Source organism: Seriola dumerili, unplaced genomic scaffold (genome assembly GCF_002260705.1).
Source record: "Seriola dumerili isolate Sdu_G_001 unplaced genomic scaffold, Sdu_1.0 BDQW01000025.1, whole genome shotgun sequence".
Classification (NCBI taxonomy): domain Eukaryota; kingdom Metazoa; phylum Chordata; class Actinopteri; order Carangiformes; family Carangidae; genus Seriola; species Seriola dumerili.
Genome location: NW_019174280.1, coordinates 14,519,345 through 14,534,297, shown reverse-complemented (window position 1 = coordinate 14,534,297; position 14,953 = coordinate 14,519,345). Strand labels below are relative to the sequence as shown.

At 37.6% G+C, this 14,953-nt stretch overlaps 2 protein-coding genes across 4 annotated transcripts; one reads left to right on the top strand and one right to left on the bottom strand.

The window, feature by feature from the left end:
- Window positions 1-1,965: 1,965 nt before the first annotated feature.
- On the top strand, window positions 1,966-10,118 carry tmem181 (transmembrane protein 181). Of its 2 annotated transcripts, none has more exons than XM_022737806.1 (17): window positions 1,966-2,211; window positions 4,281-4,384; window positions 5,024-5,091; window positions 5,692-5,782; window positions 5,885-6,003; window positions 6,214-6,330; window positions 6,487-6,567; window positions 6,687-6,786; window positions 7,007-7,137; window positions 7,229-7,320; window positions 7,414-7,471; window positions 7,616-7,718; window positions 7,809-7,860; window positions 7,974-8,056; window positions 8,167-8,256; window positions 8,361-8,427; window positions 8,650-10,118. In XM_022737806.1, the coding sequence occupies exons 1-17, from the start codon at window positions 2,078-2,080 to the stop codon at window positions 8,732-8,734; spliced, it is 1,575 nt and encodes a 524-aa protein (XP_022593527.1). In that variant the 5' UTR covers window positions 1,966-2,077; the 3' UTR covers window positions 8,735-10,118. The 2 variants fall into 2 exon arrangements, with proteins under 2 accessions (XP_022593527.1, XP_022593528.1); XM_022737807.1 differs by lacking the exon at window positions 1,966-2,211 and adding an exon at window positions 3,882-3,985.
- On the bottom strand, window positions 10,112-11,596 carry dynlt1 (dynein light chain Tctex-type 1). 2 transcript variants are annotated; one of them, XM_022737808.1, is made up of 5 exons: window positions 11,535-11,596; window positions 11,309-11,350; window positions 10,828-10,951; window positions 10,661-10,738; window positions 10,112-10,290 (listed from the first exon to the last, which is right to left on the bottom strand). In XM_022737808.1, exons 1-5 carry the CDS (start codon window positions 11,559-11,561, stop codon window positions 10,220-10,222), a joined length of 342 nt encoding a protein of 113 aa, XP_022593529.1. In that variant the 5' UTR covers window positions 11,562-11,596; the 3' UTR covers window positions 10,112-10,219. The 2 variants fall into 2 exon arrangements, with proteins under 2 accessions (XP_022593529.1, XP_022593530.1); XM_022737809.1 differs by lacking the exon at window positions 10,112-10,290 and having other exon boundaries at window positions 10,663-10,718.
- Between the last annotated feature and the right edge of the window lie 3,357 nt (window positions 11,597-14,953).

The window sequence follows — 14,953 nt, the reverse complement described above, 5'->3', positions numbered from 1 at the left end:
AGCAACATAAAGGTTCGTGTAATTAGGGTTACCACAAACTTTTGTGCCAAAATATGCATTTGCTAAAATTGGAAAGTTGGAAAAAATGGGTTTAGAGGGAGGTGTAACTTAATACTTGGTATTTAAAAAAGCTATCACTTTGGACCAGCTCTGCTTTGGTCTCTGAATTTATGAGATTATTATATAGGTTATTGTGATTTGTCAAAATCAAAACGAAATGCATGTTTGTCTGAGGAGGGTTGTAAGGACAAGGATTGAAAAAAAAAAAGTCTCTACTGATCCTAAAAAATGAAAAGAACATGAGCATGGCATAAAGAAAATATCCACCTTTTGTGTTAGTTGTGCAATACTTTCTTGAAGAAAATTTTTTTTGTCATCACTTTTGACCACAGTTTGATACCGTTCCTTTAGTTCAGCATCTCAGTTGCTGGTCTGTATATTTTATTTATGAGATTATTTCCTAAAGGAGATATAGTATCTATACATACTGTATATTGTGGAGTTTTCAGAACATTTCTTTGTGTTGATAAAAGTTTGTTACAAGTGTAGCCCAAATTGTGAGATTGGAATGCGGGGCGGGGCGGGGTGGGGTGGGCTCGGGAAGGGGCAAATTATGTGTTTTGTGAAGTTTGCATTGGATGGAAAAGATGTGAATGAGTCAGTGCCCAGTTTAGTGTAGCTGATAGACTAGTTGTGTAGAGTGTAACTGTCAAGTCGAGGTGTGTCTGTATTCAACTGTGCAGTCTACCAATCCCATCAGTGTTAAATCTATTATCTTCAAACGTGTGTGGGGTCATGGCTTCTTACACATACACACATCATTCACATAAGTTCACAAGTGTAAGCCACTGAGTTCATGTTCGGAATTGCCTATGGACTTAGGTTAAGGATTCACATTAAACTGATTTTATGAGATGACCTGTTGTAGATATTGTAGGATTTGGCTTTTCTTTAGAAAAGATATGTGCTTTGTATTTGTAGATGTAGACTTAAATGACAAAAACACTTGAAAAAAATCTGAGTCTGATTTGGTGACTGAACGTTTATAGTGAATGGATAGTAAGGCATGCCATGTAAATTATTTTATAATTGTATATGTCACGCATCTTTTGAATAAAAGGTCATTGTTTCAGAAAAAAAAACCTTTTGTCTCTTAAATATATCCAGTATTGTTGAATTCAGAGATGGCAATGTTCACACATCACCAGCTATTGGCTAGAGTTTACTCAGTGGCTCCATAGTCTCAAACGGCAAACAATTTGAATTGTCATAGAAAGAAAAGCACACGTGGAACTAATACTTTTAACAATATCTCTTTTCCATTTAAGTGTCTCCGCAAGTCATGACAATGAGCCGACATGCACAATACCAGGGCCCTGGAACTGACACCAAAATATAATGCCATCATTAATCAACACTATTAATAACAGACCTTCCTGCTATGACATGATCAAAATCTTAGCTGAGAAAACTTTTCTAAAATTTGAGGATAAAACATTAGTATTAGTATTTTTTTACTCATAATTAACACATTTATACTGAGATAACAAGTCATACATATAAGGTTTATCAATGATATGACTTAGTGTATGTCATTAGTGTGAGGTGGTGAGTTATAGTATATCTAGGTTATGGTTATGAGAATTCTCTTGTGTTTAACAATTTTGACTTATTGTAACTCACATTAGTTCAGAAAAAGACGTGTGTTGCAAATTTAGGAAACTGAGAGGCCATGTAAAAGTAGACTCTGCTGGGGTGTTGCATCCATATACTGTATCTATACGTGCTGATGTGTCCTCAACATCACTGTGGTGTCTCCGCTGTCTGCCTCTATCCGTGGTGCTGAACAATGATCACGTGACCCCCGCCGGTGTGCTTCCACCCCATTTTTTTCTTTTTTTTCGTTTTACAGCTTTTTTTTTTCTTTCTTTGAACAGACACAAACAAAACAGCTTCGGCTGCACTTTCAATTAAACGACGTGACAATACAGACACACACCGCTGTGCTGTTCTGTAAAGGCCGCGGATTGTTTTCTCATCGCCATTTTCAGCCGCCAGACGGCTCGGTGTGATAATAATGGACACCGACTACACGTCCGGCTTAGAAAACCCTCTGTACGGCGAGCTGAAATACTTCTGTAGGAAGATACAGGAGGCCTACAACGAGCTGAAGGAGGACCTGACACCTTACCGAGATGATCGCTTTTACAGGTGGGTCTGCTGTTTTCTCCCCGAGACAGAGGCAAATCCATCATTCTGCTGCATTACGTATCCAGGCTATTGGTATTGCATGCTGTGATATAATGGAACATTTCACAGCTTAATGTGATCTCGTTGTGTTATGATGGCAGATGCAAACAAAGGTATTCATCACTGAGCTTTCTGAGGAATCATACTTGTTTATTGTTTTATAGTTGTGTTGCTTTGCATCATTGACTTAACTGAAGATGAGCGCTGTCTTCGATCAACAGAGCCAGAAAATATAAGTGGAAAGAGGAAAAAACAAGAAAGTCATATATATATATATATATATATATATTCACATATCTTAATGTGTAGCACCATTTTATTAGAAAATATCACAATTTAAAACGAGGCAGAGGCCTTATAGCCTATAAGGCAACAAGTGTTGTCTTGTGGATGGGCATTTACGTGCATGTGATGGTGGTTGAACACCGCATTCCTGGTTTGAAATATAGATTTTGTCCTTTACACTGTAAGAAATGAAATAATATCTCATGGATAGCTCATTAAAAATTAAAAGTAGACGTTGATACGCGATGTAGTCGTGCTACGCATGCGCGAAATTTATTTTCATACAAAGGACGTTCAGCCGTCAAATGGACGTTACCATCGGTCATGGAGGGATTACTGCACTAGCCGACCAGACACAGGCTTGGGGTTAGGGGGGCACCTGCAAAATCTCATAGAAAGAAACACAAAACGACAGAGAGACGTAAAACAGCCACAGACAGCCGCAAGACAACCAAAATGAGACGAAAAACAACAACCAACGGAGACAAAAGAGAGACAAATAACCACAAACACGCAAAACACAGATACCCCAAAGAGACACAAATGAACACACACAGACACAGAATGATCACAGAGTTACACAGCCGCCTCGTAGTTAATCATCTCTTTGATACCATGTTCATCTGTGTAAGGGACATTTTGTATGACTTTATATAGACTATGTTTATATGCATCTTTATATACAGCCTTATGGTCTCTGCCCTTGGACCTGTTGTCTCATTATCCGCCCATGCCTTCAAGACTTAGAACCCCATGCCTGTTGACTAAATATATTAAGACACACACACACACACACACACACACACACACACACACACACACACACATATATATGTATTTTATTTAATCAGGCAGTCACAGTGAGATCGAGATCTCATTTACAAGTGAGACCTGAGTACAGAAAATAAAATATATAACAAAAAGAAATATTTATAGCAGAGATACAAAATTTCAGTGATTTGAACATACATTTATAGACTGAAGTGATTCAAACATACATTCAGATAATAATTTATTTAAACAACGATCAGTGTATATTTAGATGCATTTAAATATGCATTTCAATATGCATTTAAATACACAACTAGGTAGACAATACATTGACAAATTATAAGCTCACACATGCATTCTGTAATAGTAGTTAAAATATATTGACCGAATGTAGGACATGGAATCGTAAATCCCAGTTTCATAGACTAAACAAGGAGGAGAAGGCAGGACGGAGTGTGTGTCCTTGTTCCCTACTCACTCAGATAAGTCCTCTTATCACGTTCCCCTTTCTCCCCGTTGGCACCACGTGTCCCCGGTCCCGCCCATTTGATGACGTTGCATTCCAGTTGTCGCAGACTAAAAGATGTCAGCTGATGTGGATTCACGGATGTAGATTCACTGAGAAATTTTAACGCTTTTTCTCGTTCCCCTGAGACTTCACACCGACTGAAATGGAGCGGTGAGTGTATGATTTGTTCAGCGGATACACTCGAGATGTGTCACTGCTGCGTAAACGTGTGAGGATACGCGTTAAAGCCACTGTGCTGCTCTGTCCTGCCATCTGTTACTGCTAGTAAAAGTAGCATGGAAACTAGCAGTGTTGACATATCTGCGCCTGTACCACCGGCTGGAGGCTAACAACATTAACCACAAAAGAAATATTACCTACCGAGTGTTGTTTCTCCTGGTGTCTTCTCGTAGCTCTGGTGTTTGCCGAGTGTGTGTTAACACTAATGTTTGTCTTCTTGTAACAGACTAGCCCCTATGCGGCTTTACACCCTGTCTAAAAGACATTTTGTCTTGGTCTTCGTGGTGTTCCTGATCTGCTTCGGCCTCACTGTCTTCATTGGGATTGCAGGTATGACCGATAAACATTACTGCAGCACCAACACACCAAAGCTGGGTGTTGGTCTGAACTCATTTTGACACAGACTTCTGGTTTTGACATACAGTCAGTGGGTGAGTCATTTTGCGTAATCATCACCAACTGTAATCAAGTTTTGCTAACAAAGTACTTGAAAAACATGAATCCCCTTTCACCCCTACTCTGCTCTTCCCTGGATAGTCTAGTGGTTCTTAGACTTCTTCTATCATACACATATTTGGAAGCAGAAGCATGGAAGCATCCATGCCCCCCAGCTCTCTTGTATTATTGTATTGTTTATCATAAGCCTTAAATCAGATTAATTCAAATTCAACATTGCAATTTAGCATCCACATTTTCCTCTCTGGGCATACATGCTCTTTGCTACAATTCCTTTACATCTCCTAGTTTCACCACAATTTGAGGATCCCCTTTTTAACGTTTTAGTGATTTCAGTATATAGCTACCGTTACAGAAAAACAAAGAAAGCAACCATAATTATGTAGGTGAAATTTGCTGACATTTATTATTTATTTAATATTTACTTTTTAGTTTAAAAGTCAAGGAGGGTTTCACTTTTTTCTTCGGCATCACATTAAGTAAAATGTGTTTGTGTTTTCTTCATATCTGTAGGTCCTAGGATTATTGCTGAGCAAGAGCACAGTGGTGATCAGTTACTAGTAAAAAATGCCTCATTGAAGGTAAGACGTTTCTAAGGCAGAAGCATGTATATTGTTAGTCTTTTTGTAGTTTTTGGCTGCTGGGCATTTGAATGATGGGACACATGTAAACATTTTGAGAATGTGCTGAAAAGAAATACTACGATTCTGGTTATACATGACTTCATTGCATGTCTGAGTGGTCTAAAAATGTGACTCTGGAAGAATTTCATATTGTAGTACATAGAAAGTGTATACTTTTCCATGTCAAAGATTTCAATGTGGGGCTGCAATTAATAATTATATATATATTATATTTTTTTCTTGATGTATTTGATTAAAGTAAAATTTTAAAATGGGTTGTTTTTAGAATTTTGGCATTTCTTTAAAAAAAAAATTACTCAAAATATCCATATAGATGCTTATTAATTTTTTATTCATCGACTAATCAATTTACTGACTAATTGGTGCAATTCTAATTTAAGGAACATCCCTGTGTTAAGACAAGGTATTTGGGTTTGAGCAATATATTTTGTGTGATGTACAGACAGATTGCAGAAGTCCTCTGTGTTTTAATTATTGGCACTTATAATAATTATCATTCATAATAACATATTGATGTCATTCATTGTATTTTTTCAGACTGGGCCTTTCAATCTAGTTTCTCCTCCCCTCACCACTTACAACCAGCAGCTATGGCTCACCTGTGTGATGCAGGCTGAAAACAGTAACAGTAAGACGACACACTGCGCTACAGATTACAGCAATTTATCTTTTATATGTTGTAAACATACCTGGCTGGTTAATAACATGTTCTCACTGCTGTCTGTGACAGTGGGAGACTTCCAGCAGCCTTTCGAGATTAACGTTGAGCTAAAGGGAGTGATGCCGGACGCCAGCGTGATGTACATCAACAACATGCACCAGAAATCACGAACACTTCACTGCGGTACAGTAAGTGTCAATCAGACCCAACCATTGCTTTCTCTGTTACAGCACACTGGGTTGTCATTAATCATTTAGGCAGGCAGCAGCAACCAGCACAGCAGTGTGAGTCTATGAAATGCATGCAGTCCTTTCCATTTCAAATTCATTGATCTACTGTGCAGTTGTATTCTTTGCTGAATTGGCAGTGATGCATCCTTTTTTTTTGTTTCCTTACAGAAATGTGATGAGATCATTGTGCTCCATCTGGGCTATCTGAACTACACCCAGTATCAGGTTATGGTCAGCTTCAAGGGCCTTGAAAATATCACGTATGAAATTAAGGTCAAGTTTGTGGTAAGTGACAAACACTGGATTTTTCTTCCAACTCATTAAACAAACTCTGTAATACTTTGTTGCATTTAATTTTATTTTTATTGCTCGAGCTAACAGGTCACTCACCAACTCTTTTACTGTTTTTGTTTCCGTTTAATTTTTTTTATTCCTCCTTAGTGGAAAACGTACAATCCTACTTTCTCGCAAGTGGAAATCTGGTTCCGGTTCGTCTTTGTGGTGCTGACCTTCATGGTGACGGTAAGAGCACTCATACCGGTTACTTTAGGTCTTCTACATCTAAATGAATTTCTCATTACCCTCATTACATTTCTTTTCAGAATGCAGGATGACTAATGATTTCTTTCTGTGTGTTACAGTGTATGTTTGCTCATTCCCTGAGGAAATTTTCTATGAGGGACTGGGGCATAGAGCAAAAGTGGATGTCTATTCTACTCCCGTTGCTGCTACTCTATAATGGTGAGTTTCAATATTCTCCCTCTCAAAGCTACATTTCACCTTTTAATTTAATTATCATTCCATGTTCTTTCCTTTTTAACTATTACAGAAGTACAGTGGCTTTTAATTTGACAGAGAAAGAATAGTGGGTTTAATCTGTCTGTGCAAGTGTAACATGTGTCCTGTACAACTTTATGGTCAGGTGTGTTGCTTATTGTGTTTTGTTGCTTTTGCTATTCAGATCCATTCTTCCCGCTCTCATTCCTGGTGAACAGCTGGTTTCCAGGGATGTTGGATGCTTTCTTTCAGGCTCTGTTCCTGTGTTCTCTGCTGCTCTTCTGGCTCTGTGTCTACCATGGCATCAGGGTTCAGGTGGGTACAGTATTATTCCCATACTTAAAGATTTTCCCCTTATTTAGCTAGTTATGAATCATTTTTCATATGTTTTATCCTGTTTCCACAGGGTGAGAGGAAATGCCTGACGTTCTACCTGCCTAAGATGATCATTGTAGGTCTTCTGTGGCTCTCAGCGGTTACACTGGGCATTTGGCAAACGTAAGTCTAACTTCACTGGCTGCCACTAGCCTGATTCAAACTGTGAACTGCAACAGGACTGCAAAGATCCACTCTTCTTTTCTGAATTTGCAGGGTCAATGAACTCCAGGATCCCACCTATCAATATAAAGTGGATATAGTGAACTTTCAGGTGAGACTGTTACCTATAATGGCACTCTAAGCAATGTGTCGAATCATTTTTATGAAGCTGGAGTCAAAGATGGAGAAAAGGGAAAGGATAGAGAATAGAACTGTTATAGTTACTATACCATAACGTCCTATGTTATTTCTCCAGGGTATGAAGGTCTTCTTCCTTATTGTAGTTGCCCTCTACATCCTCTACCTGATTTTCCTGATTGTCAGAGCTTGTTCTGAACTCAAGAACATGCCTTATTCAGGTACAACACCACACCACACGCCTCTGGATCTGATTCAACTTTACATTTTACTATGATAACATTAGTGTGCTGTGTGTTTTCAAACACTAGATCTTCGGCTGAAGTTTTTGACAGCGCTGACGTTTGTGGTGCTCATTATAAGGTGTGTTTATTGGAAAAGAAAAAAAAGCACCCTCTCTGTGCATTGAGTTTTTTGAAGAGTTTGGTCTAATTTGATCCGATTGTTCTGGTTACTCTTTTTTTTTTGTTCTCCAGCATGGTCATTCTCTACCTGAGGTTTGGTGCAAAGGCTCTTCAAGACAACTTTGTGGCTGAATTGTCTACTCATTACCAAAACTATATCCTTTCTAATTTTTCTTTTAACCACAATTTCACTTTAAATATACCATGTGACATAACATGTTAGTGTCTTAAATGGAAAGTTGTTATTCTTTAACTCCAGACATACCAGCTGAATTTTTATCCTTCTATGGCCTACTCAACTTTTACTTGTACACATTAGCATTTGTGTATTCCCCCTCTAAAAATGCCCTTTACGGTAGGTAATACAGCGCGGCCTTTACTAATTCTACATCTTCTCTCTTTTCTGCAGTAGATAATGAACTATTATATCAATGCACCTGATTTTGTTTAATTTCCCAGACTCCCAGTTAAAGGATAATCCTGCTTTCTCCATGCTAAATGACTCAGATGATGAAGTGATATATGGGTAAGTATATCAGACAACTCACAGCCTCTACAATTAAGCTGGCATTTTTTGTGATTAAATTAAATTAAAAGCACACTTTACTTCAGATGGTTAGGTTTTCCCTGTGGAAATAGGCCAGTGTTGATGGCTTTTGTGAATTATTACTCTTTACAGCTTGGCAGGTTATACACAGGGTGAACATACATAAACCCACTGATATTTCTTTCTCTTTTTTTTGTAAAGGAGTGATTATGAAGACATGCCTTTACAAAACGGACGTGCTATCAAAGCAACCACCAAGTACCAGGATGAGAGTGACAGTGACTGATGGATCTCTGACTGCTCCTCCTCTGTGTCCCTGTTGGAAACTATGAAAATGTATTAAAACAAACCATCATGTCTATGTGTACATACAGGATATTTGGATTGGTACTATGGAATGATATGATACCCTAAGTGTACATAAATATATTTTTAAAAAGATAAATTCCATGTCTACTGAATGTACTGTAAATTTACTGAAAGTTGAGGCATGTAGCCACTCAGACTTTCCTCTCCATTGTTTATGCTTTCAGTCTAATTGAAAACAGCAGAAACACTGATGTAAAACAATACAATTTTTACCAGTTTATAAAAATGTTTTTCCTTCATAACCAGCATTTCTTCACAACCTTATTTAAAAATGATCGGGAAAAGTGCTAATATTAATTGGGGATTTGTTTATATGTGAAATCAATGCTATTTTTTAATCCTTTGTGTTGGAACACTGTTGTCTCTATATACTTCTACTGTGTTGTTTTTGCCATTCCTTTCTGCTCTCTGACTGTCTGAGAATAATGAGAATGCATATATCTGGCCAAAGCTGAGTAACATTGTGCTGATGGTAAAACAGTACACTGTGGCTCACTATCACTGACAAGATTCATGGATAGGGAATTTAAGTGCCATAACAGTGTTGGCTGTTGACAAATCCTCTTTGTCCTCAGACACGTTTAAAAAAAAAAAAAAAAAATAGAGAGAGCCTGACCTGGAATTGGAACCACTGATCTGCTACCACTTCTCTTACCACTTATTTCCTTGGAAAGCAGCTTTGAAATTGCACTTGTTTAAAAATGTTATTTATTTTGCTGAAAAGTGATGACATTTGATGCTGTATGATCTGATGATTTGGATGCATGGATTTTACATCGTTTTGTTAATGGACTACTGATCTATTATTTTATAACATTTGGTATCCCAGCATATATGGTAGTTATACCATTGGCCACATATATTTTGCCTTATGTAGAACATGATTTCAAGTAAGATTTTTTTTTTCTCTGTAACCTTCTATATTGCCTCTATTGACTTGCTGAACTTTCCTTTGTTTTATGAAACTGGAGCTTTTGGACAAAAACAGCCAAAACAAATGGGTGTCTGTTCTTTACAAATAATATCTCAACATGTTTTCTAATCAAGATGGTGCCTTGTCTTTACATCAGTTTTCTTCTAAATGGGCTGCAGTCTCAAAGTTGTAAATGCTTTTGACATAAAATGTACATGTTTGGTTGTCTTAGTGTGAATGTGGCTTATGTTGATTCAAGGTGGTTAAATGAGGTTGTTGTGAGTCCTCATATATGGGAAGCTCTTGATATTTTTGTTGCTTTAAGAGATAAAAGTTGTACGTATAGCACTGTCATGTCACGTGTAAATAAAGCAAAGTGTATACAGCATAGTATTGTTTTAATCAATGGCATTAAACATAAAAACATAACATGTAGGTTCTCAAAAATACACAAAATCATGCAAACGCTTGAGGTGCATTGTAGTACGTTCAGATAGCCAGCCCAAATACACTGACAATGCAGTACATGGACTTGTTTTCCCATCTCACTGCACAGCTATCTGTTGGGTGAAATACACAATAGATTCAGTGACAGTATCACCAATGCATTTACATGTGAAATATAGACAATGCATCAGTTTGTGACAGTGGACCACTCAAAAAGCTTGACTAGAGCATTTTAAAGACTGTCCAGGACCTCCTCTGTAAATAAAATTACCACAAGTCTCTCCTGTGTTTATGTATTTTCAAGACTGTCACACAAACTTTTACTGTTGTAACTTGGCTGCATAATGTGCAGAATCATTTTATTACACTATGTGCCTTTTACATTTCCCCCTGGGGACAAGTTAAGTGTTTCTTGGATGTTGAAGAAAACAACTCTTAGATCATATTCAAGATTATATGTACACAGAGGTGTTTTATTTTTACCATCAGTAGTGTTGTCCCAGAAGCAGGCGCTTGCTGTTTGCAGACCTGCTCCATTTTTCTGCATGATGATACAGGTGACTGAAAAAAAACACAAATACTGTCTTTTAATGCCAACCTCAGAGCATAAGAACCAAAAGCGTGTTATTTCTGACGCAGCAACCACATACCAATATATTTGAAAGGCTTTCCCAGCTTGCTAAGTTGACTGAGGCACTGCTCCACTACACTGGTGGTCCACTGGTTCACTCTGCTGTGCTGGTAGGCATTTCCTCCTATGGCTGCTTCCACTGACTACAGAGACATTGTTAACAAAGCTGTGTTTAAACAAATCAACACCCACAATGTCTCTATCTTTTCGTTGCCTTACTGTAATAATACTAATACATGTAAATCCACGACTTTGTAAACCGCATCATATAATGCAACTTAACTACAAACTACCGAATAAAAATTGTACTAAGAATCAGTTGTATGTTATGCTATAAATTATGTGAATCGGTGCCTAGCAACCGTTAGAGTGTTACTTAGCAACTAACGCGTCGCTAAACATAAAGTTGGTAGCTAGCGGTAGCAATGAGCCGATAATACCCCAATACCTAATACCTAATACCCAAACTTTACGGATGAATCAGAAGATAGCGACATTACCTCTTTAATTATTGTGCTCACGTCTTCAACGACGAACGCAGTCTGTTAGGTGAAAAACATAAAAAGAAGTTGCAGTTTAAGCTAGCCAGTCGACGTGAATGTTCACCTTCTACTTTCTGGCCAAATTATTATCTGTTAGTTACAATCTTAGGTAGAACTTACAAATATATAAGTTATAGGCAAATAAAAAATACGTGCAGTGACTACTTTAACACACTCAACTCACCTCCTCTTCTGTTTGATACTCGTCCATAATCAGTACCTCAAGAATCAACAATACCAGGTAAACCAAGGAAGAAGACTTCCGGTCACATTTCTTCACAATAAAGGTTTGGTCTCTAAAGATCTACTGGACTCAGGTATCGAGTGAAAAACATTTTTTTCATCAGTTCATTGAATCGCTGGGCCCAAAACACAAAGTAAAGCAAATAATCCGGCCAAAACTTCTACTATTTCTTTTATCTGTTCATAATATCGAATTCCTACAGCTTTAGCCACTAGCCACATGGCAAATGCCGCCCTTACAGTAAAGCATGGTGGCCGCGACATTGTGCTCTGGATTTGTGTCTCAGCAGCAGGGGCAGGCCATGATCTTAATTGAGGGAAAGGGGAATGCAGCTAAACACAGACTTAAAGAAAGTCTGCTGCAGAGTGCACACGACCTGAGACTGGGGCGATGGTTCATCTTTGAGCAAGTCAGTGACCCGAAGCACACAGTCAACAACACTGAAGTGACTTCGGGACAAGTCTCTGACTATCCTGGAATGGCCCGGCCTTTAAGCCTAGAATTGCAACCCATTAAAGATCTCAAGTTGTTGCCAAAGGCGGGTTATACAAAGTGATAAGGGTCTGAACATTTTTGTAAATGGGTGATTTCAGTTCTATATTTTTATAAGTTTATAAAAATTTCTAAAAGCAGATTTCACTTTGTCATGGGATATTGAGTGTAGACTGCTGGAGAAAAATAGCATTTACAGTTAAAGCAACAACAAAGTGTGCAAAAGAGGTCTGTATACTATCTGATGCCACTGTATACAATATGTAGTGGAATAAAGAGTACTATATTTCGTTCTGTAATGTAGTGGAGTATACGTTAAATGAAGCATAAATTGGAAATACTCAAGTAAAGCCCAATGACCTATTTATACTTGAGTACAGGACTTGAGTAAATGTACAATTGGATGTATTTACTTAAATTCTTACAAACACCGTTAAACAGCTCTTGGAAGGCAGTCAGCTCCCTCTGCTGGTCAATTGTAGAAAAATCATTATTTCACCTCAGGTGAAGCCAACGCGACGATTGGTAACCGCTGTGGTCCTTGGTGTTTTGATGAAAATTTCAGGTAGGCTAATGATTTTACAAACCAGCGTATTTATTATCATCCATCACTGAGTTCTGACTTTACATCTACGTTCAAGAATTTTGTAGACATTTGTTAGTAACGTATTTTTCGAACTGCAAGGCTAATGTTAATGTTGCTAGCCTAAACGGTCACATGTTACGCTAGGCTAACTAATTTGCTGGCTAAAGTTACAAGCATGGATGTTCTTATAATACATCCATGGCTGCAAGGGGTAAAGTTAGCAAGTCCGCTAAGTTGTGCTTTAGCGTTACTCCCACAATTAGAAATATATATTTTAAAATCATTAAAACAGCATCTTAAAAATGTAGAACTTAGTCATGAATTCACCTGTTACCATTAACTTCGAATTACATGAATCGATCGATCTATTACAACCTTTATTTTGAAACAGAGTGGCGGAAATTGAAGCGGTTCAGCTGCTAGCTTGATGCTCTGGGTCTGTGCACATTTTGGTGGTTTAGTTTTACTAAAATGGACGTCATCGTAATAATTTAATGGATATGAAATCGAAATATGTACTTGCGTATAATGCATAGTGTGGTTTATTTTTGAGTGTAGTTTCCTGATTCTGCACCAGGGAGGAAGAAACAGCTCAAGTTATCACTGTGAACCCGTGAGCCCTCAAATGCAAACTCGTGTATTTGGGTTATGTCTATCAATACACACAGTCTTGTTATCAGAAATAGACATACGAAAATTCAATTATGTAGTTTAACTGAAGAAGCAAGCCGTTAAATCTATATATAAGAGTTCAAGATACTGGTTTGTAGTGTTCGCTTATTGGGCAATAGCAGATCACGTGATACTAACAACCCGGCGTACTAGCCAAATGTTCTCAAACTAGACTCTTCAAACTTGCGTACTTTTTGTGTCCTGAAACATCAAACTGAGCTTTCACAGGTTGTTGGTTTGCTAGTTTTGTAGTTGTAAATTGTGTGTTGTTTTTTTTGTTTTTTTTTGTAGTAATTAAAACTATGTTGAACCGTGAGTGAGAGTAACAGTGAGGAGAATCAATCTCCTGCTTGTAACATATTGATGCTATCGCTTCTCGGCCTTTTGGCTAAGATCAAGTGTAGTATCTGTTCTTATCAGTTTAATATCTGATAGTTCCCCTACCCGGGGACCATATATTAAATTGATTTTTGGAATAGGGAGATGGAAAAGGAGCTTGCTCCGTCCACTCCACGCATCGGCCTGGTATTGCAGTACATCCAGGAACGGTGCACCCCCCCTCTCTGTTTAAAAATACGGATATAAAAGACATAATACCTTAACTATCTACCCGTAATACTAAACGGTATTATTGTAGAAATCAAAATTAAGTGTAACACCATGTTGCTGTAGTTGCACACTTTTAACACACAACAATGCATTATATCTATTTCAGTATTAGGTCGGTTGAATTGTCTGCTCTGTTACCAAACCCCATATTAAAGGCCTGAGGTTACTAAGTGGTTTAAATGGGCCAAACTGCTGAGCAAGACAGGGAGAAAAGGAATTGTGCTGTGTTCACTGCCCTTTCCAAATCTGAGAAAAATATGAAAACATTTTTTTCTTGGTAGGTCTTGAAACTGTCCTTGTTTGATCAAGTTTCTTAGCTTCATTACATTCTAGTTTTGAAATGAACTATCAATTCAGGCTGATTATTACTCTAGCTCATTCTTAATAATTGCATAATTTCTTCTGCTGTTGTTTTTCAGGCAAATACACAGTGTGTATTTCATTTTATGATATTATCCAAATGATTTCTACTTGCTATGAGTTACAGAGAAACATAGACTGTTGAAGAAACAGCATTGTTCACACTCCAGATCAATAGGTGGCAGGGGCACATATGTTAGTCGCCCACCACCAGTAAACAAAGAAACAGGATTTTGAATGTGGATCAACCAACGTTTGTTGCAGTCTGATTTAACTTTCACTCATTTGAAATAGCAGTTGGGCTGTTGTTCATTTTTAGGAAGTAAAATACAAGAAATATGTGATTTTAGGTCAGCTTTTGATATGGAAATGCAGGGTTGCATAGTGGGAAATACAAGCATTATTTATCAAATAAAATTTAGATAATCTTTGTCAGCCTTTGTGCTAAACTGTTTTGTCTTAATATATCATATTTAACATGCCCCCCTATAGCCTTTGGTTTTGTTAGTTTGTAAGAACAGTCTGACAATATCTTATTGCTTTTTATTTTTCTCTATTGAAATATGTTTTGAAATCTTATTAAGGTTGACAGTCCACAGCAAATGAAGGAGCTGTAAAAACACATTATATTCGCAAGATT

Coding starts and splice junctions, on each gene's coding strand:
- tmem181 (XM_022737806.1), top strand. CDS start 2,078: ATGGACACCGACTACACGTCCGGCTTAGAAAACCCTCTGTACGGCGAG. Junction 6,568..6,686: donor TGCTGACCTTCATGGTGACG/GTAAGAGCACTC, acceptor TGTGTGTTACAG/TGTATGTTTGCTCATTCCCT. Junction 7,861..7,973: donor TTTGTGGTGCTCATTATAAG/GTGTGTTTATTG, acceptor TTTGTTCTCCAG/CATGGTCATTCTCTACCTGA.
- dynlt1 (XM_022737808.1), bottom strand. CDS start 11,561: ATGGACGAGTATCAAACAGAAGAGGAG. Junction 10,739..10,827: donor AAAGCCTTTCAAATATATTG/GTATGTGGTTGC, acceptor GTTTTTTTTCAG/TCACCTGTATCATCATGCAG. Junction 10,291..10,660: donor CTGGGACAACACTACTGATG/GTAAAAATAAAA, acceptor TTCACCCAACAG/ATAGCTGTGCAGTGAGATGG.